Here is a 27469-nt window from a genome sequence, read left to right on the forward strand (position 1 = left end):
TGTCTGGCCAGGCATGCTGAGCAATGTGCCTCCTGGGGTGGGATAAGCTGCAAAAATACCCGTCTCCATCACCAGGAATTTTCTCTTGGAATGGGGAAATGGTCATTGGTTGTCTTCCTCGCCTGGATTTGGTGGTGAAGGTTTCTCAGGGTAGGTCTCAGCAGGTGCAGGAGCCAGTGCAGCTTGTGGCCCCTGTCCCTACAATGGCCCTTGCAGTGTGTGGAGCCTCTTTGTAGTTCAGAGGTTCCTTTAGCTTAGATATGCAGATGACATCCCCCCTTTTGAAAGAAACCAAAAATCTTTCCCCAAAATTCTGGTTATGTTAGCTGGTATGAGGAAACCCTTCTCCCCCTGCCATAAGCAGTGCTGTGCAATGGAAGACAGTGAAGATCCTGAAGAAGAAGGGAAGCAGATTACACACAAGACCTCTGTAGCTCAGAGTTTCAAGCAAGGTGACAATCCTGTGGCTGTGGAAGTTCAAAATGTGTGATAGGTGTCTTCATCTTAGTGCAGGGTCAGCTATAGAAGCAGAGGATGAAAGAGGGATCAACAAGATGATCTTGACTGCTTGTTTGGAGTAAGTGAGGCTATCAGAAGAAAATACTGTCAGTGGTGGTGGCATGCAATACTTGTTCCCCTTTCTCTCCTTGGAAAGCTTCATATAAGCTACCTGAAAATGCACGCTTGGATGTTTCAAAGTTCTCTTTTGGAAGGAACTTACTCTCTTTCTGGAATGAAAAGCTGATTTTTCTGCTTTGGAGAAGCCAAGGCCCCAGTATTATGGTACTGAATGCAAAATCAGTGTATTCTTTGCATGCATGTGAGATATTTGGACCACTTTTCTGGCTTTATGAGCAAACATGTTTAGTGGCATCTACTATTTTCTGTTCATTGTGACTACAGAATCCAGTTTGTCTCATACCATGACCAAGTACAGTATGAAAGAAATGGCTGAATGGCATTTTCAACACTAAGAGAATTGTGCATGTTGGCATTCCTTTCACAGCTCATATTTAGTCACATGTGTTTTGCAAAATTGCCCTTTTAAATTTTATTTTTTATTTTGAGATTCCTGTTCATCAATAATGCTGAGCAGATGCTCAGTCTTGCCATGCTCTGTCTGGCCATGTGAACTAAAGACTGATGCCCACGAGAGCTGCCTGTTTAAAAACAAGCCTTCAGTGAGAAGAATAATAAAAGTATTAAGCTTAGATATTTCCTTGTTTTTTACCAAAACCGTTTGGATGAAGCATTTGAGCTACTGGCAATAGAAGATGTGAAAAATTTGCAATGCAGAGGGCTTTTCTAGTCATACATGAATGCAAACTCTGTGCTGTGTGAGATGTTACTAGGAGGCTCCCACTACACACCACTCAGTTTTTTTGCTTTTTTTTCCCTTTCCCCTTGAAGTTAGCCTGAGCCCCAGAGGAAGCTTGGAATGGATATAATCTTTCAACATATGTCAGGAGAGGAGATGGGGAGGAAATCTATGCTAAATTCTCAGACAAGTACCTGCTGCTGTTCCCAACAATAGAAAAATAGGGATGAAACCAAACACTAATGAATACTCCAATGAGTTTGTGGAGCTTAACCTCCAGTTGCATGCAAGTAACTGGTAAATAGGCTCAAAATTCAGCCAAATAATCATTTTGGTCAACATGACGACTGAGCGTTGGCATTGTTACACTCTTCACAACTGTTGTGCTCTAACAGAGGACTTAATTGGAGTCGGGGAAGAGAGTTGCCACCGTTCTGCAGAAATTGTTGTCTAGCTGATACTGTCACCCTTGTATCCTGAAGTCTCTGAGCTTGCAAAAGATGTCGATCAATGTGTGAACCTAATGTATTATAATTAGAGACGAGCAAGCCTTGAAAGATTAATTAGCTAATGAGCAGTTGGGTGCTCCAGAGACAGCAAAGTGCTTTGTAATGCTCAGTATTATTGCAGGTCTCAGGGGAGGGCCTGATTCAGAGAGCATTCAAATCCTGGAATAGTTACTCAGCTGGTCTAAGTCTGCTTCTGCTTCTCAGGTTTTCAAAACCTGTCTGGAGTTCTCTACAGCTTCTTCATGAAGTTTCTTATTGCCCTTCTATTCCTTGTGCAAGTAAATAAATATTCTCTACTTTTCTTCCACATGTACACACACATACACAAACGTATGTTTCCAGCCCCTGTTTTCTAGCAGATGTGAGTGAGATCTAAAGCCACATCTCCCCTTTCCAAATCGTGCTTTAATGTGAGAAGAGAAGGGAAATCCTGTTCCTCCTTATGCAACCATTCCCTAAGATACCAGAGTCTGCAAGACAGGCTCGCTGGGCTGAAATCAGGGCACTGTGATGTTTCTGCGAAATCCTTCTGGATTAACAGGCTGGCAGCACCTTCCCCCAGCACTTTCTGATCAATGTTTTCTACAGACACCTGGAGAGAAGGATGGGGGACAACAGCTTCTGTCTCCTGAAGAAGGCCTCTTCTTGTCTGGCTTTTCTCCAGTTCAATGACTGGGTATCTCTGTGGACAGAGGTGGCAGGAGAGACATGTTGCACCAGCTATTCTCACAGCAAAGAGGCAAGGCAAAGCCTTATCTGTGAGACCCAGTTCAGAGAAATGTCCTCTGAAGACCAGGAAATAAATCTGATGAGCATCTTCCCACATGGAGGCTTCCTGGGAGAATGAGCAACCCTGACCATCGCAGCGTGCCTGGGAACAGCCAAACCGACTTTGAGCTGCATAGCAGGGACAGCTATTTCTACAAAGAACCCCTTGACTTTTCTCTATTTGAAAGCTAAATGCAATGATTTAATTTCTGAAGAAATTCTGGATTCTTTTATTTTACTCTCGCTTGTATCTCTTGAAAGTACTTCTCTAGGGCTCTGGTCTCTTTTATAAAAAGCACAGACCTCAAAAAATAAGCTAGGTCTCTAGCTACAAATAAGCACAGCACTAAATATTTAAGCTCTTAATTCCTATGAGGAATCAGATGCCTGAATACTTTTGTTGGTTTGGACCTGAAGAACAGAATCCTTCTTCCAAACTGCCTCATGTCTGACCCTGTTGCCCAGCTCCTCAAAGGTGGTTGTTCCCAGACTGAAGGTCAAATGGTCTGTGCTCTGTCAAGCCATAGAGGAGAAATAAGTTACTGAGTTTCCTGTCCTGAACATATCGTGTGACAAGATTTGTGGCATTTAGTGGAAAAAATTCAAGGTGAGAACTTTTAATCCCAAACATCCCAACCGTAGTGGAATTGTAACTAGCTATATTTATGGTTTCGTTTTTACTGAAGAACATGAGTTTATTTTTTACAGAAATTTTTTATGAAGAACAACAACACATGTGTAAACACCAGATCAAAGCTGGCCAGAATGGGTTTGTGTCAAGAACAGGAAGAAACTGTAGGTGTTGAAGAGCAGGTCAACTCAGAGAAGCCCTGCCATGGAGTCCTGAGAAGTCCTGTAGATCTGGAAGATATGATCCTTAAATTGCACCAGAAATTTCTAACTGGTTATAATTGGAAACTAGGCCAAAGCACTTTCAGTCTCTCAGTTGTGCTGGGTGGTGTTACTAAATTAGGAGTTGTATCTAGGGATTGAAATAATGGTGCAAGCTACTATTGATAGACTATGAAAAGAGAAGCGGAGCAGGAGCCCAGAGAAAGTGGTGGTGGTACACACAGTGGGGTTGAAACAAAAAGATGAAAGTTTGGAGGAGGTAGACTGGAGGAAAGCTATCACAAATGACAAAACGTGGCGGGCAAAACCTTTTCCTATGCTGGTCTAGTAGGAGTCATCTATTCTGCGTAGCGGCTGCCATGCAGCTGGACAGGGACACTCACTTTTTTAAAAGAATACTTAATTCCTCAGGTAGAGGGACAGAAAAAACCCCCAAACCCCTTTGCTGAAATGACAGGTAAACTCACACTACTTTTATTAACTGAAGAAGCCTTTGAAGGAACTGGCAAGCACTCATGCCACAGAGCGAGCTCGCCGTGCTGCTGTTAGTGGCCACGGGGCTCTGTCCTGTATGTAATAGTTTAGCGGTGCTATGGCTGATTTTCATCCTGACCGCCTCCTATTTCCTTTGTGATTAAAATCAGCGCAGCCATTGGGGGTTACAACTCCAAAGTACTACTAAGCTTCTAAACAAAGCTGGCTTAGATAGTCAGTGTTGGATAGGTACAGACCATCATGAGTAGATGACCAACGTACAGTAATAATCTCCTACTAAAACTATTATAGTTCACGCAGCGCCTCTATTTTAACGCCAAACAGGAGAAACATTGCTGAGCTTATTGAGCAGCACGTGAGTAGCGTGGCTGCCCTCTACCCCCTCCAGGGACTGGTCCTGGTGGGTACCCCCTTGGCCTGGGCTGGCCAGGGTAAGGTGCCCGGACACCCAGGCTTGGTGGCTGTGTCACAAACACGTGCGGTGGCAAGGTGAATGCTGCTCTTCTCCCAGCAGTCATGGGGCTGCCGTCCAGGGCTGCTGCTTTGCCTCCTTTCCCGACAGGGCTGGTTCTATTAGGAGACCCTCTTTTCTCATCTAGAGCAAAGATTATGAATGTTATTTTCTTGAGAGAAAACACTGCCTCTCCCCAGTGGCTGCTGTTTCTTCTACATGCAATAACCCAAGTGTCTGGGGATTTGCGTTTGAGCATCTGAGTGAAGAAACCATAAATAAGACTGTTAGCCCCCGGCCAACAGCTAGTATGTGTCTCTTTGCAGGTTCTTACTGATGCATTTATAAGACATGATAGTCTTACCAGTGTCCTGGTTTCAGTTGGGATAGAGTTAATTGTCCTCCTAGTAGCTGGTACAGTGCTATGTTTTGAGTTCAGTATGAGAAGAATGTTGATAACACTGATGTCTTCAGTTGTTGCTAAGTAGTGTTTAGACTAAAATCAAGGATTTTTCAGCTTCTCATGCCCAGCCAGCAAGAAAGCTGGAGGGGCACAAGAAGTTGGCACAGGACACAGCCAGGGTGCCTGACCCAAACTGGCCAATGGGGTATTCCATACCATGGGACGTCAGTATATAAACTGGGGGGAGTGGGGGCGGGGAGATCACCACTCAGGGACTAACTGGGTGCCGATTGGCAGGGGGTGAGCAATTGCACTGTGCATCATTTGTGTATTCCAATCCTTTTATTATTGCTGTTGTCATTTTATTAGTATCATTGTTATAAGTTTCTTCTTTTCTGTTCTATTAAACCGTTCTTATCTCAACCCATGAGTTTTACTTCTTTTCCCCAATTTTCTCCCCCATCCCACTGGATGGGGGGGAGTGAGTGAGTGGCTGCGTGGGGCTTAGTTGCTGGCTGGGTTTAAACCATGACAACCAGCCATGCTGGTACACCTCTAGCCACATGGTGATCATGGGTAATTGCTGATTTTAGTCTTAATTTTCAATGCACCCACAATACTGCCAGCAGTATTTCCATTTAAATGAGTGCCCTGGGTCTGCTCTGGGGGGAATCTGCATCGGGTTGGTCTGAACTTTCCAGCTTGTCTCAGCCTTTCCAGGAAACAGCCCATCTAAATGCGCGAGGGTTATGGTGGCACTAGTCTGCTTTTCTCGTCTGTATCAAGATAAAAGCAAAATCTTTCACATGTGTTGCACTGTTTCTCACAAATGGAAGCAGGAGGCTCTGGTGGTCAGAAAGTGGCTGGTTCAGACTGAGCCTGGAGAACCTGTCTTCCTTGAGAGTGTCCAGGCTCTGGTGCCAATGCCTCCTCCTGCATCTTTCTGCCCAGCCATGGACCCCCTCAGCAGAGCTTACAGCATGCATTTATTTGCCCTAAGACCAATACAGTCCTGTAAAAAGCTTCCGGCTCATTCATAATGAATTTTCAAATGAAGACCTCAATGTGAGTCTGTGCCTGGCTCAACTCATCAGCCCAGAAACAACGCTGGAGTTTCAGCACTGTTCACAGAATAAATTGCCGGTTTCATGACCGGCGTGGTTAATAGCTGTGATACAAATCATTACTTTGGATTACAATTCCCACACTGTGATAAGCCTGTGTGAGACGTAATCCAGTCTAAAAACTTGCCCTTCCTGGGTGTCCATTGGCAGGTGGACTTCTGTAAGCAGACCAGATCTGTGCTAGTTATATTCATCTGATCCCTTGCAAATGTGAATTGCTCCAGTTTTTCAATCCTTCCCAGTCAGTTTGGTGGCAAAAGGAGCATTTTTAGGAGGGCTTAGGGGAGGTTGTTTAGTTTTTACCTTCTGCTTGTTTGGGGTGACTTTCACTCTTTGTACTTGGTGTAAGTAAATCCTCCAGATCTTGCAGCATGGGGTTAGTGCTGGCTTTGTTGTTTCTCTTGTTTTTCTCCTCTTCACGTTGCTGCATCAATAAAAAACATTGGGTTTAGTTTGAAACTGCAGATGTAATCCATGAAATGGTGGCCTGGTGTCATGGTTGGCCTGGCTAAGTGTTTCTTGGTATGAATGCAATCTCTTTGCCAAGTTCAAGGTGCTCAATCTTGGTCTGGTGACCAAGGGTTTTAGGGAAAGAAGGTATATCCCAGGCAGGACTGAGAGCCTGGGAAGTGACGGCTCTGCTCCTGTTAGGGCAAAGCACTTGCTGATAAAGTGGTTTAGGTCTACCAGGCTGTTTGTGTCTTTCTGTAACTGCCAATCTGCCCTCCCTAGGGTTTTGGTTTGTTTTAAGTGTGGACCTCTTGGGAGGGAGGGTGTCAGTGATAAATGCCAGAGGAAGAGGAGGAAGGCATGGCAGTATGGGGATGGGCTGTAGGGCTGTCTTTGGTTTTACTTGCATACATTTAGGTCTTCAAAAGATTTCCTTCTGGATGGCTGAGGGAGGAAAATACCCAGGGGCTGTTTCTGCTCAGGACAAGCATGCCAGATGGGGAAGGGAGAGGCTGCCCTCTCTTATGCAGTGAGAAAGGTTGGATGGACTCCACTCCAGCTCTATCCCTTCTCCTCAAAGGGTGGTCTGCTAATGAAGGGAGTTGTGTGCTGGAGCCATGAAATGCAAGGCAGCTCGTGGCCTTGCTACAGCTGAGAGGCCCCAACCCACAGAGCAGCCTCCATCCATTTGGCAAATGTGGGAGACTTTGGGAGCAGCCACGGCAGATCCCTCTGAGCTCAGCAGGTCATCACATGGGGGGTCTCTGGTGGGCTCCAACCACTGACCACCCCTGCCATGACCAGGCAGCTCCTATCCCTCACTCCCTAAGCAGTGGGGCTGTGCTGATGCCCTCCCTTTCCCCCTGCCCTGCTGTGTACCCCTTGTCTCACCAGGCTTGGCTGTCTCAGCAAACCTACAGGTGCCTGTGGGACAAAGATATGTAAGGTCTGTGCAAAGGCAGGTACTTGTTTGGAGATGTTTCTGTTCCTTTGGGTAGTGCCGGGCCCTGCTTTGTGACCCCTCCATGGGGGTTTATGTTCCCTTAAACCCTGATCACAACCAGTTTGTGCAGCGTGAAATGGACTATGTGCCCCTAAGTCTGAGTGTGCTCTAGCATGTGTTCAACTACTGCAGTACTTGAGGATGCCCTGTGCACCAAGACTCTTCTTTTAAGCTATGTGCAAAAGTGATCAGTTCTGAATTTGAGCATTTGGATGTAATTTATGGAGTCTCATTTCTCAGTGCTCACATCCTCACTTTTAATGTTGCACCAATCTCTGCTTTATGCAATGTGTTGCTTGATGTAGCATTGCTTCCTTAGCTTGGATCCTGCCCTGTACCAGTAAAATGGCTGATACCGGTCCTTTGATGGCATCATATCCTCTCCTGATGCAAAGCTGGATACTTTGGATGCATCTATGTAGTACAAAACAGCACAGAGTTAGAGACCCACCAGGAAAGCTCTGAGAGAAATGGGTGCTGCCAGACCAGCACAGGCCCTGGTAGCAGGACACCTTTGCTGTTTCTCATTGAGACTCATCTAAGCAGAGCTGTGCTTTTGCAGGTATTCTGCTGCCAGACCTGTTTTGTATTAGTTCAGGGGTCCCTGCATTATGGTCCTCTACACGTTGCAACCTCTCCCAGTTCTAGCTATCATGAGGTCCAAATCCCACCCTGCTAATTTGAGTCATTGCATCTGTCTATCTTGCTTTTCCCATCTGCATGGCAGAGACAGGCACCAGCCTGTTTTGTGAAGCGCTTTGAGAATTACTGGTAAAAAATGTTATTGCTGTGTTGTTATTTATAGCTCTTTGCTCTTCAGCTTGTACAAAATCTGGCTTTGGTTTTGATAGGCTTATCATTGTCCCTGGGAAATCTCAGGCTCCAAAACATTACTTGAACTTTGAGGTAACTTATTTTTTAGGTAGAAAGCACAGTTTATGGGAAAAGTCACTGTAGTTTTGATGTATGAAATAGCAAGCCTGTTATGGGATGTGACCACTCTTTGCAGTTAGCCATTAAATGCCATCAGAGAGGACTGAACAAGCATAGAATGTGTCTTCTCTTTGTGTCACTAACGTGTTCAGAAGTGAAGAGTAATTTAAAAGCATATGTTGCACATCAAGTGCATGGTATTTCATGGATGGCTTTGCCAGATCAATACTTACCATTTGCATTTTCTTCTTCAGCTCTGCATTGGCGCGCTGGTATGCTTCAGCCACAGCGTTTAGGTAATAGATGGCGAGGCTACAAAAACAAATGTGTTGCTGTAGTGATAGGGTCAGGGGAGAGAGAAAGTTTCACAAGGAGGGGACATTTAATTTTTGCCTACCTTCTAATACCTAGTTTTCCTACCAGCTGTCTCCAAACTGCTTTTAGAGGGTCAAGGCTTAGGATGGTCATGGTCAGCTAAGATGGACTGTAGCAGTCCAGTAGCCCAGTTCTGCTCAAACAGAAGAAAAATGGCCATGCTGCCCTCCTGCCTCCAGTTTGGCTGGCCATGGGCTCCCTCTGCTTCCTTTGCTCCAGCCTTGAAAACCAACTCAGTAGATAAAATACATGGCTTTCTGCTATGGCTCAAAGGAAAACCCTGGCCTGGGACACAAAACAGGGACCAGGTTGCATAGGGACCTTAGAAAAAACTAGGAAACCAGGAAAATGGTGGCAGAGCAGGGCCCTGTACCCTCTCCTGAAAAGCACGTTGCTCAAGGCACGTTCCTCCTTCCCACTTGGCCAGGACCAGCTGCCTCCTGCATCCTGGGAAGGAAGGGCCCATCAGGAGTGAGCAGAGAGGGGAAACGAGGGCAAGCAAAAACCAGGTTGGAGAAGAGCCACTGGCTTTTGTTTTGATCCCTTCCTCTGCAAAAAGGGCATGCCAAAGCCAGGGGAATACCAAGCCAAGCTGGATGGAACTGAAAGGCGAGCGGGATGGGAGAGGGCGTGCTGGCAGCCAGCCTTTAGCCCACGGGGAGGCAAGTGTTTTAAAAACATGCCCAAATGTCTGGGGCTGTCTCATCACTGCTGACACTTGCCAGCCAGCAATATTTTGGTTGTCAAAAATGTCTCCTCCTGCTTTTGTAGAGTGCTTTTATTCTTCTAAATTAGAAACATCATCTGCTCAGTGACTCTGAGCAATTTGCAGGAAAAGCACCAGCCGTTCAGTTCGCCACTTTTGTTGTGTTTGTTTTTTTTTTTTAAAGTAAAGTAGAAAATTATCTTTTTTTAAAAAAAAAAAGGCAGACTGAAGAAAAAAGTTTCCTGACAGTTCATAACCTGTTTGTGTGGGTCTGGCCCAGGCTGAGCATCCTCAAACCAGGCTCGAGGATTTTGTCAGCAGAATGCCTGCCTCTAAGCCCAGCAAGGAACTGTGTACTGGTATATTGGTTTCCAGGTGGGAGATCAGGAAGGGGTACTTAGGATGGCCTTTCTTGAGGCTTTTTGCAGGGGTCTGTCTAGGGGAAACACATTTGCTTCTTTTTGCCTAGTATTTTGCCAAAACTCTGTCTTGATGATGTGGGCTCTCTGCCCTGCAAAAACCTCTTGAATATTGTTATTTTTGTTCTTCTGTAAGGATGTGATAGTTTTATTTCTCCTATGTTATCAAACTCATTGCCTAGGAAATATTACTTTGTAATCAGGGTTTTGGGGCTGCTCTACCATTTTTGTGGTGACCAGCCAGGATGTAAGTGCCTGGAGCAACCCTGTTTTCATAAAGATAACTAGATCTGCCTATTCAAAGCTGTCTGGGATGGCATGCACTCTGTTTCTGAGCTGCCTTTTCAGGTTCATTGAGTAACTGAGCAAATCCATTTCCATTCCTTTTTCAGTCCTTTCTCACCCTCTGCGTTAGCAGCCAGCATCATCTCCATCCACCATATGTGGATGGAGATGATGCCGACTCCTGTGTTTAACAGGGCATTGATGGGAAGCGTGTGAACTCACCAGGTCCCTTTCCCAAACACTGTGAGATATAAGCCCACTCTGTCTGCAGGCTAAGCCTGAGATTCCTCTGTCCTTGATTTACTGCAGGTTTATTCCTCAAGGGAGGTTGAGTTTGTCCAGGATTGAACTGCCCTTAAAGGGTCTTGGGAGGGAGAGGGGAAAGGGACAGTGCCACAGAAAGGGGATTTGGGCGGATGCCTTTGCTGTGGTTCAAATCTGCAGGTAGTCAGGCAGATTTAGACTGGGTTGTTCAGGCCAAGCCTCAGCAGTGCTGAAGCAGCCTGGGTGAGTCTCCGACGTGCATGCCAGTGTCCTGGGCAGGTCCTGCGGGTGTGCTAGGTTTGCTATTGAATTCCTGATTTACACTGCTAGTGCTGGTTCCCAGAAAAGGCAGAGCAAAGCCAGGTCCTGGTCTGACTGTGAGCAGCAGCATGAGGAGCTGTAAACTTTGCTGTGGAATTCGAGTAAGCATTAGCAAATGGAGTTTATCCACGTTCAGTGGGGTTCTTCAGATCTGCTTGCCTCTAAAATGAGCCTGGGGATGCACCCTTGTGCTTGAGCTGTTTAGCATGGATGCTGCATGGCCCTGGCACCCCTCTTCTCTGTTTTACAGCTCCTCCTGAGCTGGGGGGAGAGTGTGGGTCACTGTCTGGACAGCAGTTTTCAATCTTTTTTCTCCTTCTCCTTGATGCAGTACTGTGCTCCTAGCTTCTGTCAGGAACCTCTGCAAGCCATGGCTTGAAATCCTGCTCCCGACCCAAGTGGGATTAAGTTATGTGCCTGTGCGCACAATATCTCTGCTTCTTCTTGCTCTTTATTTCCTCTTCCCCCTGTCCTCGGGCAGCTAGAAACAGGACAGTAAGTTTGACACTCATGTCACCTACTGGACCCATCATTGTTTGGGACCAGAAGCCAAGAACAGAAATAAATAGAAGAGGCATTTTGGATTGCACCTGGAAAAAGAGGAGGAGTTATCATGGCTAGAGAAAATGGCTAAATTCAGTCCACAGAAGCAGAAAATGCTTTTTTTTTTTTTTGAGTGTCTGCCATCAAAATCAACAGACTGTCCATTTATGATCCACTTGTTGCTCTTTGTAGAGGCTATTTGTTATTTAGGCTGCATTGTACGTTGCCTTGCCTGCTACTTTGAGAGCTGCTGACTCTCTGCTCATCAGGACCAAATGAAGCTTTTGCATTTCCCAGGTTTTAATCTCTTGGCAAGCTGGATGGGGATCAGCGTAAAGATTAGCTCCAGCTTGACCCTGTCTACCTGTCTGCACCACAGCAGAAGCTGAAGACTTTCAGGAAGAAGGCAGGAAACTGGGGACTTGCTAAATGTGCTTCCCTCGACTGAAAACTTTCTGAGAGGAGAAAGGGATCCAAGCCTTAGCTACCGTACAAGGATGTTTCCTATGATTTTGTCTGGGATTATCCCAGGAAAAGTTTGCGTGCACGTAGCGAACAGCTTTTCCGCAAGACACCTGTTGCTCTCAGGTCATCTGAGAGGGGATCGGGATGGAGACAAAATGGTGTCTTGAGGAGAGATGGACAGATGGGAAGGCTGTGGTGTGGGAATAGCCTAGACTGGGAAGGGGTGATAAAAGGTGTCTCTTCAGCAGATAAACTGGATTTGTGCTGTTTTCTGTCCTGGCTGTCAGTGGAGGAAAGGGCAGGAGATTGTCACGTCACTGAACAAAACGTTATTTTCAAAGGTCTACTGCTCTCCCACCCCATTTTTTGAAGGATTACATCAAAGCCTCAGAAACCTGACCTGCAGCCCTTTTGTAAGGGTCATCCATTTGGGGTGGATTAGTTCTGCAGTCTTCATCTCATGTTTGTGGTAGCATCTGCTGGTGCTACTGTGAAGCCCGCAGGAATAGAGCTAATAACCTAATAACATACTTGGTGGTACTAGGGATGTAGCGTGAGACTTCTTGTCTGCTGCATGTATCTGATCTGATTCTTCTAAGTGTAGGATCTGTCTGCACGAGTTACGGTATCTGATCATCTTTATTTAGGTTAAAATGTGTAAGTACTTTGAGGCAGGTAGAGGAATGACAGGTAATTTTCAGTTTAATTGGGATTTTCTCAGGCTGTTTCTATAAGAAACTTTGTAACATGGGAACTTGTATTTGATTTAATTTAATGGCATTATCTTCAGTGTAACCTGTTCAGAATGAAGCATTACAGTGCCCAAGAGCAGCTGTGCTGGATCAGCCCAGAGGCCCATCTCCAATGTGTGTAGATGAGTTAGAGCAGGCAAACATATGTAATATGCTTCCCAACCCTCTCCCTGCCTCCCACTGTTTAGTCTGGAGTGTTCGGAGCTGCCTATAAAATTTGGCCACAGCTCTCCCACTCATTTTGATAGCTATGGAAACCTCAAGAACAATGCCTAAAATATCTTTTTAAAAAATAAAAAAGAGAATTGCCCTGGTCCTAGCGCTGCTGAAGGTGCTAGGGATTTGTGGTTTCGAAGCTGAAATGATAAGACAGCACTGAAACAAATTCCAGATGTGTTATTTGGGAAAATAAAAAAACCAAACAACACCACCCCACCCCCCCAACAACCCAAACAAAACCCACACCTCTTCATATTTTGAGAAAGTGAAATTTTCAAATGCCCTGGCTTGGCAGTGCTGTAAATACCACCAGCTGTGACAGAAATTGCTTCTCCAGAAGGCACCAGGCTAGGACTGTCCATTTATTTCCTAGTGGCTACTGAAAATTTTTCATATGGAAGCTGTGACAGCTTCAGTGTCCATGAGGCCTCTGTCAGCAATGCATTTCATCTACAAAGTTGTGTTAAATTGGGTCAGGTAATTAAATTTGGGGAAATTGGGTTGGGCGAAGGTGAGGGAGGTAGGAAGCATGTGTCTGCCCCAATCCAGGCTGTTATCTCAGCAGAAGCTGTATTTAGACCTCACTAACATCCCAGCTTTTTTTTTTTTTTTCCAACCTCCTCCCCCCAGCCAGGCATGTAATATTGCAAGGAAAACTTACACCATGAGCAGAATTGCAGGTATGATCAGTCCTGGATTTGCCACGTAGCTGAAGATCTTGGCAACAAAAACTGGGAAATCAAGCTCGATGGTCTCTTGAATGACTTCATACATCCTTTTCTTTCCACTGGAAAAACAAGCGGCCAGTTAAGAAGTATAGGTATTTCCCAGAGGGACAAAATAGCTCCTAATCTAACAATGCTAAGTATCATGTTCCCTTTCTCTTTCAGTGAGCATTGGCTTGCTGTTGGCCACCAAGGGTTTTGAAATGCCTTCATTTTAAATTATCTATTGGTCCATCCATTCCCCCCCACCTGCCATTGATTGTAAGAATAATCTTTGCTAGGCTAACTTGCTTCTGAAGTTAATACATTTATTTCCACCTGTGGGTCCTTTATGAGTTCTATTTACCCCTCTGAAATTAATAAACCACTACAGGTTGCAGTAACCATACATTTCTGATCAATATTGTGTTAAATACGGCCTTTTCATGGTAGAGATGACTTTCCATATGCAAATTCCAGCTTTCTGAAATAATGAACCAACTTGAAGAGCTGCTAAGTAATGACAAAAATAGCAAGCTGTGATTATTGCTTAATAGGAAACTCAGTGAAAGAGTCATTTCAAACAGGATTGATAAAGCAGATGAGAGTATTCTGTATGAAAGGAGAACAAATCTGTAAAAGGCTGGATTACGTAATTGACCACCTTCTCTCCCCAGCATCTCTGGGTCTGTGAATTCAACCCTACAAGTGCTATTCCTCATATTTAGGCTTGTTGCCTCCTGGGATCTTTCAGGATTCTGCTCAGGAAGGTGTTGGACTCTGTCCTGATGATGAGAGTCAATAAAGACAAACTTGGCTAAAAGGTATCCCAACTTCATCAACCGCCTTAAGCCCAGGAGAGCTGAGCTTTCAGTGGAGCTAAGAGGTGTGCCAAGGGTCTGAATCAGGCTGAGTGGCTTTTGAAGGATTGATTGGGAATTGAAATAGCTCTTTCGCATTGCAGATTAGTAATTTCCAAATGATAGTGTGTGTGCAGCAAGTTTCTTGTCAGATCTTCTGACATTGCTCGTTGACACCCGTCCTTGTTATAGAACTGAGGGGAATTTTGGTCTCTTGCCTCCTCCCCTGAGTCTCTTAGCTTTCTGTTGTCATTCTCCATTAGCAAGTGGATAACCTAAAACAGTGCATCTACAGGAACAATTTGTTCCAAGCTAGCTCCTTGCTGAGTCAGACTCAGCAGGCCCAGGAAATGGCATTACTCAATCAAATTAGACTTTATTGGCATGTTAATCCGGTCCACTGAATGCTCTGTGCAGTACTGATTCTGTCCTAATTAAAAAACAGAAAACGTTTTTTTTTTTTGGTTTGGTTTTTTTTTTTTCCTTTTTTTTTTTTTAAAGCTGCAGCTCTTCAGGCTCAGACCTATCAATTTCCTACTATTCCCCAACAAAATTCAACACGTAAAATACATCTTGTGCTGTGGCAGTTCTTGGCTTTATGGAAGGTCTTAGAAGGAGGCTTTGGACCCATTTTGCTCCCACAATGTTTCAGAGAGCCTTACAGGTGCTCCTGTTGCTTTTTTTTATTGGGGGCTGCATCCTGCTGTCCTCTGGTGCTTTCATTGGTGTGTGTTGGGGAAACACTGGATTTAACCAGATGTAGAATGGAGGCATTTCACCATCTCTGCTGGAGTCCAGCTCTTCTAAATTCATGAAAATAATCCCATGTATTAGAGCAGAAAAAAAGTCCTTTTTGGTGTTTTGCTGGTACCTGAATGGTCCGCAGTCAAAGGAGGGAGGCAAGGACATGATGGTGTAAGCCACAGGCAGGAGGCTGAGAAACAGGATCAAAAGCAAAAGTCCCATGTAAAAATTATTAGACTTGGATGCTTTGAAGACTCGTTCATGAGGGACGTTGCTACTCATAACAGCCCAGCACTGAAAATACATGGAGGTTAACAAGCGCAGCACGTTTATACCCACAAGCCCTGGTGCATAAAAGGATCCCATCCTGAAAAGGAAAGGAGAAGGACAGGTGGTATTTTTTTGGCAGGCTGGAAGGCTTTTTATTTTCAGAAGAAGGAAAACAAACAAGTATTCATGTGGTGGCAAGTTTGCCTGCAAATGAAGTCTGAGTGGGCTGGCTTGTGCTACCCCTCTGCTCCCGGAGAAGAAGCTCCCTGCATCCACATTAGGGTATGGTAACCATGTGTTGAGGACCAGCAAGGTCTCAGACCCCTCAGTGGTCGCAAAGAATGATTTTTCAGATTGGGACGAAAATCACTTGGAGATAGCTTGGAAAATGTCAGGTGAATGTAACCAGCAGGGAGAGACCCCCTTAAACCTGCAGAGATGTTGTAGTAGGGAAATGGGCAGAAATTATCAATCCATGGCAAAAGAAACCTTGCTCCCAGAGGAGATGAGGGTGCTTTGTGCTGTTGCCTATTGCCACAGCAGGGCAGAGCTGTTCTCCTTCCCTTGGGGAGGTTTTGGGACGTGCCCCTCCTGCCCAACCTGCTCTAGCTGGCTCTGTGCCCACCTTGCATTGATGTGTAAGCTCGCGGTGCCCCCAAAACCCTTTCTGATCTCTTCCCCCAGCACATGGACCATCTTAATACGTTTTTACCACTGGAAAAAAATGACCTTATAAAAGTGAGTGGGGCAGGGTTTGTACGACTGATTGATCTCTCTTTCAGTTATGCCGCTGCTACTCCTCTTGGATGAGTAAGCTGGCATTTTTAAATTTCCACTTTTATAGTCAAGGACAGAAAACCAAACAGTCAGAGAAACCAAAACTCAAAGGTTATTCTAGCTGGCTTGGAAGCTTTCTAACTCCACTGGCAGGTTTTCTAAATAATGCAAACACCAACCAAATGAAAAAAGGAAATATCTTACCAAATCATTCCCTGGTTGAAGATCAAACCCAAAACGTTGCCGCTAATGTCAAACTCAGCATAGGATGGCTGCATGGGGAAAGAAAGGAGAGTGTGTTGTTGCTGGAGGTACCTGCTATTCTTTGCTGCTGGGTATAAGGATGTTTATTTAAAGCTGGTATGAAGGGATTTCTGGGAGGGCTCCCACTGCATGCGTACTGCTTGAATGACCAGCAGCAGTGCACTGAAAGCAAAATTGGAGCTACTGCACTGTGGGCAGCTGCTTCTCTCTTGGCTTGCTGAAAATTGGAAAGATATATGGAGGTGCTTAGAGTTGCTCTGTGTTTATTTCTCCCTGCTAATATAAAGCCAGCTGTGAGCAAAGGAGCCATGGTATGGGACTAGGTTTTACACTCCAGCTGGTGTATCTGGCTACGGACTTACAGTTCCACCCGGGTAAAATACTGAACGTTTAAATGGTGATAATGGTGAGCTGGAGGGCAAATGCTATGCCAGACAGACCCATGTGCCCAGGTCTTGCAGCAGCAGGCTGCTGAAGAACAGGAACAGAGGGCAAAGGGAGAGAAATATGAGGGAATGCATGACCTGATGGCTATCTGCTGGCTTTTTGCTGTGTGATAGCCAGTAGTTAAAATACTGCTTTATATGGAGCAACCTGTCTGGTGTGGGTGGTATTGGTGGTACGTCCAGAACAGGTTAGTCTAGTCTATTGACAGTATTTGTTGTTTTATAAATTATTACTCTGCTAGGTTTGCCTACGATGAAGCTACTCTTTCTTCTACGTATATCTGCTTTTGTGCATGCAAAACTCAGATGACTTCTGGCAGATTAAACTATGTGTGAAGTTTTTCTTTTACATTTTCTTGAAAAAAATATTTTTTTGTTTTACAGTACTGCAGAAAAGATGGTTCTAAGAAAGGATGGGTGATGCCCTTATATGTTTGAAATGTCCTGTGCAGTATGTCTGTTTTTCATGCAATTTGCATGCACTTAATATTGTCAGCAGTTCATAAAGTTGAGATTTAAGATGTTTGTCTTTTATGATGAAAACTCAAAAGGAGCCTCGTCAGAGTCTTGCTTAGCTGACTGCTCACAGCTTTGTGAAGGGATGGGTGCAAACATTGTTTTCTTTGTTCTTTTGATTCTGGTCCATTTTCTACTTCAAATCTTCAGCTAGAGGTTAATATTGGCTTCTTTTTCCATGAAAATAAAGACAACTTTCAGTGCCTGCTGTCCTATGCCTTGAGTACTTCTGTGTGAGAAGGCTGGGTTAAACAAGAGATTTATTCACTATATACATTAGAAAAACATATTATGCTGGTGCCCATGGCTAGGTTCAATTAGATGGCTGTTACCAAACCATCTTTCACTCCTTTTTCTTTCCTGGGCCAGGGGAAAGAAAAAAACAACCCCTACTTGAGCACCAGTGGAGTAATACACATAGCACTAGGAAGAATACACGAATCTCTCAAAGATGTAGGAGAAAAAGAGGAGAGAAGCCCACGGTGCTTTTCTCTTTCTCTAACTACCATGGGAGCCGCTTAGCATGAAAGGAGAGTTTTGCCTTTGCCAGATCACAGAGTGCCAACCATCTAATGCTGCCTATGTTATGGGCTGCAAATTAATGCTACTACTTAGTCCCAATAAGTAAGGGCCTTGCTTTGCTTCTTCAGAGCTCCCTGGGTTGGACTGCTCATTTGCAAAAGCTGACCTGCTGGAGCATGTTAGTCTGGTCATCCCCTGAGAGATGCTGAATGGGGTTTGTTTCTCAGTGCGAAATTGCCTTGCATCCTGCCTGGGCTGATGCCAAATGCCAGGGAAAAGGAGAGAGGGAAGTGCAGATAAGCCCTAAAGCAGCTCTTTGAAATGTCACTGAGAGGGGGAGGATGGATGTCCAGGAATTGTGGTTACTTTTTTTGTTGGGGTTTTTTTTTTTTTTTTTGGTGTGTGTTTTGTTTTTTTTTTTTTTTTACATCAAGGAGTGGCTGCAGGACAGAAGAGATTTCCAGCTATTTGTACAATGGAGATCTTAAGAAGGAAGAAAACCCTGTGTGGTATTTTTAAAGGTTGTTTTGAGGGAAGCATCTAACAAAGAAAAAAAAAAAATCAAAGGCAGCTAACAAAGTGAGAGGAGGACTTCCAGGAGGAGGAAACCAGAAGCTTCAACAAGACCATGATCTATAAGCACATGTGATGGGAGCAATTTCCTGCTGCTTGGCTGCTGGGGCGTCCTCCAAGCTTCAAAATCCCTCAGCCACCCTGGGAAATGTCCTCTGCCTCCCCCAGAAGAAATACAAAATTGCTCCACAAGCAGCAAAATGCCTGTTGTCCCCCAACTGCCCTTGCTTGACCAGGCCCCTGTAGACACCTGCAAAGCCCTCATCTTTTCTCTTCTCCAGATCCGCCTGGAAAACACTCCCAGTATGACAGTAAGGCAGCTGGTACACTGCTGTAACTGTAATCTTGCAAGGTATTTCCACCTCTGTCAGAATCCATCTTTTTTTGTCACTTCTTACGTGAAACAATGGACTCTTTTTTTTTTTTTTTCTTCATTACTTTCTTCTGCATTTGTGCAGCTCCAGTACCAGCTGCTTTGGTAATGTAGCCTTTATGAATACCAAAGAGTCCAGTGCTGTTGTGTGTTACGCTTATGTGAGAGGGGAAGGAAACACTCCTTGCTCCACTGCAGCAGAAGTAACACCAGCTTCCAGAATCGATCAGAAGACGGTGCTGCAAGTGAAGCATGCTACTGCTTGTGGGGTGGGCAACAAACAGGAAGGTCTGGGGCTTTGAAAAGAGGTATAGAAGAGTCCAAAGGTTGGGGCTTATAACAACTGAATGAACATCAGGTTTTGGGGTTTTTTGTTTGTTTGTTTTTTTGGTTTTTTTTACTCCATGTTTTAAAGTCCTGAGGTGGGGGAGAGAACTGCATTTTTGTAGGGTTCTTTCTGGGATGGAACTGATTGACCCAGAGAAGTGATGCAGAGACTACCTACACCAATTAAATTATGAGACAAGACTGGAGGACCACTGGAAGCATTCAAAACCAATCTGTTTGTAGCATTCGACCAAATGGCCCTAAAGTACATCTATCTTCTCAGCTATAAGACACTGACTTACAAATCCAGCCTCTAGGTCCCAGCACCAACAGTAATTCACAAATCTAACGAAGCAAGCTCGGATGAAATCTCCCACCAGGATGGTTATGTAGGTAACCAGGATATCAGACACAGTGAGCCTTACGAACTCCTGGAATTTAAAACAAGGAAAAAATATTTAGCTCCTATAATTTCAGTAGCGCATTCGGGACTGTATTTTTTATTAAGCCATTTGTCTTAATATGACAGTAACCTTCAGAAAAGCATGCCATGAGCAAACTCCCTGCCTGCTTTCAAACACTTGGCAGTGCCTAAGCTTTACCTCAGTGCTTGGGAACCATGAGCTCCATTATAGCTGTTAGCCCTGATAGTTGCTGTTAGCGTTATCGACTGAGCTATGTGTTGTGGCAGCACATAAAGCAGAAGCAGAATGTTAATGCTGCACTAATGCTGGTGTAAAGCATACATATGCTGAGGGTAATTTTGATTGTGCATAGTTCTGCTATGGCTCAGCGCTGTAACCTTCATGCGGACTCCTGAGGAAATTGCTCAGTTGGAAACAAGATCTGCAAGGAAATGTAGAGAGGCAAGATGTGCAAGACAAGAAGGGTAAAATTGCAGGCCGAAGTGAGACTTGTAGGACGGAGATAGCTGGTGTCCCAAGGATTCAAAAGGAAAAACACTTAAAAGAAAGGGTTTAAATGTCTGAGGGGAAAAAACAAGGATCTGAAGGATGACAGCTCAGCTGCACTGAGTATCAGACATTTCCAAGGACCAACAGCGGCTGGTCTTTCCCCACTTGACTGAAAACCACTTGGCTAGTGAAGACACATTGGGTGTACACAGTAATGCATAGCTTCATAAACCCTAGTTATCTATATCAGCCAATAAATAATTGCTTTTACTTTTTAACTTGTGCACAGTCTGGCTGCAGAACTTCCTGGTGCAAGGTGAAGGCTGCAGGGTGGGTTTGTGGGGTGAAACTCTGAGGAATTGAAGGCCACCCTGCATGCATTTCAGGGGGGTTATTTTGCCTAATTCTGCTCTTGTCCCATGGCCTTATGATGTGTTAAAATTTGGGACATGTCAGGAGTTATTTGAGGCATGTCTTCTGGTTGGATTTTACTGCAACGTGAACAAGTGCAGCAATAAGCTGAGAAGACAGGTTTGCTTTAAAGGCGCAGTCGTGATTGGAATGAAAACATGATGCAGGCATGGCTGCAGACTACCTGGCCTTTTGTGCTCTTCACGGCAAGTGCCACAGAGCTGTGCATGCCCTGGGCACTTCCAGCTGGGAATTTCGTCACCATGGCTTGAAAACCATGGCCAAGGACTTACACCGCCTTGGTGGTGCTCTGTGAGAGTTGGGAAAGGAGATGTCATTTCCAAGGAAAACATCAAGCCTGGAAATGCTAAAAACCTCATCAACAACAAAAAATCCCCCCCCCCCAGCCAGCCCAGAGACTTACTATGTAATGAATTTCTTACAATGCCAACAGTTGTCTCCCAGCAGGGTCCCCTGGGCACGTCTGCGGGATCAAGGGGAGGTGGGGTGGCTGTGCTGCTGTTCCCTGCAGACGAGTTGTGGTGGCCAAGCAGCGTCCAGTGCGTGACGTTCTTCACCACGTCCTCTTCAGCCAGCTGCAACGAAGAGACACACACCACCACCACCACCCCACCACCCCCAGCCAAAAACATCAGGAAATAGAGATCCCAGCAGACATGTCTGGAGAGACTCAAGGCATTGGGTCATTGGGTTCTCTCCTCCTCCCTACCAGCACCTGTCATAGCAGCATCTGCCTACAACAGAGTTGCAGTGCTGGCAATAGCACAGAAACTCCTTCCCTTTTGCCAGGAGCAGGGGAGCAGCAGACCTTCCAGACCGAAAGCAGATCGGGACACTGTGAATTTGGGGGAGCTAGCAGCCTGCTCCCCACACATGGAGGAGCCAGACCTCCTTCAAGACTCCTGTGTGCAGAGGGAGCCTCCACCCAGTCCTCCTTCCTCACTTTCTTCACAATTTTTCAGGGCAGAGCAAACCGCCCCAATTCTTCTCAGCTTAAAACAGAGTCATTTTTTCTGTGGATCACATAGACGTTTATCCTTCCCTGCAGTTATCTGCCTGCAACATGCTACCAGGATAATGTTAAAGAGGGGAGGGCAGGGGAGGAGGATTATAAACTATAACCTCGGGGTCTGTGTTAATAGAAATTGCAAACAGTGTCAGATGGAGAAAAAAATTGAATTACCCTAACATTGCATGATTATAGGAGGCAATAACCACTTTCTTTTTAGGGCTGTAAAAAGAAGCTGGAGACTCTCTGGAAAAGCCTCTGGTTGGTGAGTCTCCCCGGGATGCTGCAGCCGATGCTTGAGAGGATTTGGGACAGGGGAAGCGCCTGCTGCAAATGGGGTGATCATTGCTGCTGGCTGCAGGGATGGGCTGTGCTCACCCTCGGCTCTGGAAATGTTAGCGAACATGGCTTTTCAGCTTAGCTCTTACTTTTTCGTTGACATCATCCATCAAGGCCAACAAAAACGTGTAGAGGTTCCCAAGGAAGAGTGCAAAGATCCGCCCCAGCTGCCATTTCAGCCCGATGCGGGGATGGTAATTTTCTAGCGCAGCAATGGTTTCAAACAGTGGAGGGCAAAACATGCCCAGCAAGGACATTACAATTTCAACCTGCCACATGAGGAAAACAAGATTACTGCTAATAGTAACAGCAGTGACTATCTTTCTTTGAGCAGAGCAGGGGGCTGCTAGCAACTGGTTGGAGATTTCTGAAAGATTTATAAAGGGGAGGCAGCCAAAGCAAGCTCAGCTTCTGGCTTTGCTTAGTGTGCAGGCAGCACAGCGTCAGACTTCAGGGCTGGGTTTCACAGCTTGCTCTTCCACTTTTGCTGTTATCGCAAAGGGATGAGCTATGAAGAACTTGTTCCCTGTCAGTTCAGACTCATGAATATTTAGGTTCCTCAAGTCCCTTGTACTACTGCTTGCATCAGCTCCGAGGTTCTTATTTTAGTTTCGGAGGAAGCTCAAGGCTTGGCTTGTGTGCATAAAGATAATTAATTGATGCTAATGTTTATATTCCATGTTCAGCACCTTTGCTTTTGCAATAGGCAGTTATGGATCTGAATGGAAGCGCATCAAGGACTCCGTTTTGCAGCTCAAGAAAATATGTCTAAGTGGTATTTTTGTTCCTCTGTATGGCATGAGATGCTAAGTTGTACTATGGTCAATGAGGTCACTGGCAAATCAGCATTAGCTCAGGCATGACTTGCAGTCTCTATCTTTTTTTACAGCCCATTGGCCTGCAGAGGACTGTGCCTGTACAGCTACCGGCAGGCTCTGACTCACAAGTCTCTTTTGTGTGTTTCTTTCCAGCAGAGGGAACAGTACCCAGAACTGTATATATTCAGATCTCAAGTTATCACCAGGAAAGTCTCAGACATTAAACTTTTTTTTGTTAATAGGATTTTTTTTCCTTTGGGCAAAGTTCACTGAAATAAAGCATTCTGTGAGAAAGTGCTATCTTGCTAATGTTTTCTGAGGGAATTATGAAAATGGATGGCTTTGAATTTAATTTCGCTTTGACATATAAATACATGATAATGTAGTATACATTGAAATCAAACCTTTCCATAGATTGAAACGGTTGGGGTTTTTTTTGCGAAGAGCTTCAAGATTTGAACTTCTCATTCCAAAATCAGACACAGAAAATTTTTGACAACTGAAATTTTTCTGCAGGTTCTAAAATCTTATTCCCGTAATTCAAGATGGATGATCAAGATCTGAATTTAGCTTGATGTCTGAGCATGGACATTTCTAACACCCAGAGAGCTTTCTAGTACAACAGAGTTTGTAAGCGTTAATATGCAACTTGAGGTAGATTCTTTAGAAAATGGTCCGTGTTGTAAGTGCTGAAGACCCATTGACTTTTACTGTGATTTATTTTTAAGAGTATTTTCCCCTCTCTGAAGGAGCTGTTAATTTGCTCTAGAAGCTCTCAGTGAGACCAATGTGCTTCCTGGCTAACACGAGTACGAAGGTACTGAAGGGGACTTTTGGGCCCTGGTAGGGAATCCCTCTGCCTTGGATGCTGTCCTCAAGCTGCAGCAATGAATATGCTGCTGTCCAAGGCAAATTATCACAGCAGAACTGGAAGTTCCCTTACCTCATTTCTTTCATACCACCCAACATTTTGCATTTTGGAAAACGTCTGGGAGCGTTTCACCACAAAATAAATGAGGTAGCCACTCCCGCACAAGCAGCATATGATGAGGATGTTGGCCAAAACTCGCAGGAACCTCCTCAGGTGGATGTTCTCATCCTTGTTGCTTTCTTGCTCATCTACGATAGACTCCTGAAAAAACAGGGGTGCTCACAGAATTGGAGTGAGTATCTCACAGCATTGAGCCTCAGGCACCATCAGATGTTTTTCCACCCTATGCTATTCTGGCGATATTGAACATGGTAGTTTGTGTCAAGTTCAAACTAAGCTTCATACACACATCCCAGTTTGACTGAAAGGCATCAAATGGCAGACGGCCTGCCTTGTGCCAGGGGAATGTGGTGGGGGAGTTGCACTCTGAAGTAGAACAATTTTTTTCATATCCTAAAAAGGGGGTTAGAGTGACCCAGGGCATGGAAGCTGGAGCTGCCATGGTTCAGCACCATATCCTGTTTGTACAGAGAGGTGCTTTACGGGTACCCAGATTTCCCCTTAAACCTCTGCCACGGTAGGTGCTGGGAGCATCCCCAGAAGCAGGCTGAAAAATGCTGGTTAGGGTTACCTTGAAGCTGGTGGTGATGGATGCAAACTTGTTGTCCGCTGTCTCTGGGTTGCCAATGAGGTAGTCCCAGCTGGTGAACATTTTCCAGCTGAAAATGAAGTTGTCATCGTCCCCGTCTGCTGTACTTTCGTTGGCATTGCGTGCCATCCTGTGTAAGGACGTATGTGGTGACAAGGTCAGATAGACACCACCTGAGCCACTGCATGTCCTTCAGCTTTGCAAAGCAGCGCCGGTGGCTTGGGATTGCTGGTGGGTAAGGAAGGAGCAGGGTGACTGTTCTTGGGGTTTGGGCACAACTGTCTAACATGTGCTGTTGGACTTCAGGTTTAAGGAGGACTGAACTTAAGGAGGGGTCTTCAGGGCTATGCAGGTCTTGTATTAAAAACAGTAATGTAGAAAAAGCCTAGCATAGGTGATTAAAGCAGGTTAAGGATTGCTTCCACCAGCTAGTGCAAGAAAAAAGTCTATTTACAGCACTTCTGGGTCCTAGGGTGCAGTATATGATTATGGCTACCTTTAGTTAGTTAAATTTAGTCAAAAAACACTGGTGCTGTCCAATACACCCACTGCTACACCAAGTTTTAGTGAGACTTCAGTAGCTGCACAATGCTGAAGCCAAAGAGCTTGCAGCAAGTCACGCAGGGGGAGAAAAAGGATTATTCTTGTTAATCAGTGTAGGAGCAGATATGGCTTCTGCTGTTTCCTCTCTACTGTTTGATTCCTGAAATCCTTCTGTAACTCCCACTAGAGTTCCTAGCACCAGTCCCTCAAGGAAGGTGAGACAACAGTTGCTGCAATTTCATGGCAAATGTACAGCAAATCCCCATGTCCCACTCCAGCCAAAGGCTCAAGAGGCCCTTTCTGCTGCACAGCAATAGAGCCTGTTTCAGCAGCGCTACAAATCTATGGGCTTATTCTTTCTTGCAAAGGAAGGAAAACCTTTGCATAGTATGCCCTACAGGCAGAGACAAGGGGGTTTATTTTTTTTATGTTTGGCTTTGCAGAGACCATCTCAGCAGCGAGAAGTGCCTCGGCTGCACCCTCGGTGCCCTGGGGATGCTGCAGGGCACCCACCAGTGCTCGGGGACAATGCACTAGGGGCACAGAGATTGGGGCCCCACTTTAAAACTCCACTGATTGGTTTGGGGATGCAACAAAAGCAGTCTGGTAGCTTCTGGCTCTTTTCTGTACACCTCACACCACCTGTGTGACTCACATTGCCTTTCAGGAATGGGTTTTTGCAATGAAAGTATGGGAAAAAGAGCCTGTGAAATTTACTGTAAGTAAAATCATCCTTCGTGTACAAAATCCACCTGTTTGAGGGCCCTGTAGTAATGTTGGAGGAAGGGTTAAAGCGATCCAGAGAGGAGGAGGAGGAAGAACAGGGCTGGAGAAGGAGATGGGAGGGTTCAAAATAATGCATGTGAGCACATGGCTGAGGCAGGGGACTGCCCATGTCCATCCAGCCCGCCAGAGCCAGGGGTGGTGAGTGAGCCATCCAGCCAAGGCTGGACAGAACTGTGAGCCATGCCTATGGAGGGGAAGCCAGCTTCAAGACTCATCTGGGTGGATTTTGCAGAGAGGGCAATGCCAGCCATACTTACGATCTTATAACAACCATCAGGCTGTAACCGAATACGCTGATCCCAACCATGAAATATGCCATAGGTAGCCTGTATTTTAACCAGCCGATGGTCCGCTGGTTGTTGTAGTAGCCATAAAAGAGTGCCGAGTATTTGATGTAGCCCTGGAGAAAAAGCAAAAGCAAACCTTTGTGTAAGCTGTGCAGCTTTTCTTCTGAGGGAAAGAGGTTTCTGGTGAAAACTGAAGATTTAAAACAAGGAAAATCAACTTGGAAAAATTCTTAGTGTCTCATTCTCAGCTGTTTTCTGCCCTGTCACCTTTGCGAGACATCCTCCTAAGAGCTTATCCTCCTAAGAGAGGGAGAAGAGGGAGAGCACATCAGAAGATACTGGCTCGAAACTAAAATGTAGTTTTTATCCATCACAGTTTCATCCCTCCCAGAAAAACCTCCTTATTGCTTTGTGGCTGTAGCCTACCTCCTTCTCTAAGCCAGTATCAAACACTCAGATCTTGTAGAAATGCTGTAGCAATGGGATTTCCCACCATGACACGAGACTTTTCCTTTCAGCTAGGAGGCAGCTGATGCTTGGTACCCTGCAGATGTTGTTCCTTTTACTGGCTACCACCTGCAGAGCAAATATAACTAAAGACTAAAATCAAAGCATTACTTTCCTGTGGAAAGCAGAGCTCAGATGCAATATCAACCATGTTGTCTCAAGTAGATTTATTTTTTGCTGTACAAACTGTTGGGCGTTCAATGAGTGTGCAGATCTCCTAATCTGCATTAGCAATCTCTCCCTATTTTTCTGTCATATCTCATCCAAGTTGATGTGTATCATTGCATATTGTACTTCTCTATTTTTTGCCTGTTGTCTTTCAGCTCTTAAGTTAAGTGTAGTTAACTGTTCTGGCCATGATAGTTGAGCAAGCTCCCCTCTGATCAAGCCTTTGGAAAGACCAAAATTTAGACATAAATTGAAGCTCGTATCAGAGGCTGTGTAATGGATCTTGTTTAGAGACACTGAATAATTTACATGGGAAGGGACCTCTGGAGGTCATCTAGTCAAGCCCCCTACTCAAAGCAGAGCCAATTTCAAAATTAAGTGCTGTGGCTCAGGGCCATGTCCAGCTGAGTTTTGAAAATCTCCAAGGATGGAGGTCCCACAACCTTTCTGGGCCTCTCTTCCAGTTGTTGACTGCCTTCATTTAATCAATTAGACTAAGCTTCCCCAAAGCGCTAGGTTTTTTGTTCCTAAACTAACATAAAGCACTGGTATCCCTGGGTGCCACATTAGCCTTGTGTTTGCCCTACACAAAGCGCAGTCCCACAGGTAGAGGACAACTCTGCACATGTTTCTTCCAGTGCTGCTGAGCCACTCAGGGAAATGCAGCAAGTCGGCAGCTGGCACTGCTGCTTGGGGCTCGTAGCGTGTTGTGTATAACGTGTGCTGGGGAAGTGTAATCAAAAAACCCTCATAAAATATAAAGATAATATTCCTAGAAGGCACTAGTGAAGTTTTTTTCTCAGGTTGTAATCCCAAAACTTTGTCTTTCTGATTCATCAAATGGTGGGGATGGAAAAATTAGCTTATCTGCTCACATCATCCAGTATGTTCTTTAAACTCCATTTATGAGACATGGTGTCTGGTGTCCAAGTGAGATTTATTCCTTCCCACTCCTCTAGAAATCCATGATGTGACCTCCTTGCTGCCAAAGCATACATTTCCCTGGCTCCTCTCTCTTGAAATGTATTTTTCAAGATCATAGTATTGACTCTTCA

At 45.1% G+C, this 27469-nt stretch overlaps 1 protein-coding gene across 1 annotated transcript in view; it reads right to left on the reverse strand.

The window, feature by feature from the left end:
- Positions 1-4283: 4283 nt before the first annotated feature.
- The window catches only part of TMC2 (transmembrane channel-like 2), a 34189-nt gene continuing 11003 nt past the window's right edge, over positions 4284-27469 (reverse strand). Inside the window, exons 10-21 of the mRNA XM_010562075.1 lie at positions 25710-25852; positions 24106-24253; positions 23487-23675; positions 21815-21994; positions 20800-20952; positions 19334-19462; positions 16215-16282; positions 15091-15330; positions 13317-13442; positions 8540-8618; positions 6224-6344; positions 4284-4537 (exon numbers count right to left, since the gene is read on the reverse strand). Of these exons, the coding sequence (XP_010560377.1) occupies positions 4284-4537; positions 6224-6344; positions 8540-8618; positions 13317-13442; positions 15091-15330; positions 16215-16282; positions 19334-19462; positions 20800-20952; positions 21815-21994; positions 23487-23675; positions 24106-24253; positions 25710-25852 (1830 nt within the window). The remainder of the gene's footprint in view (positions 4538-6223; positions 6345-8539; positions 8619-13316; positions 13443-15090; positions 15331-16214; positions 16283-19333; positions 19463-20799; positions 20953-21814; positions 21995-23486; positions 23676-24105; positions 24254-25709; positions 25853-27469) is intronic.

Source organism: Haliaeetus leucocephalus, unplaced genomic scaffold (assembly GCF_000737465.1).
Source record: "Haliaeetus leucocephalus isolate CR32 unplaced genomic scaffold, Haliaeetus_leucocephalus-4.0 Scaffold153, whole genome shotgun sequence".
In the NCBI taxonomy this organism is placed as follows: Eukaryota; Metazoa; Chordata; class Aves; order Accipitriformes; family Accipitridae; genus Haliaeetus; species Haliaeetus leucocephalus.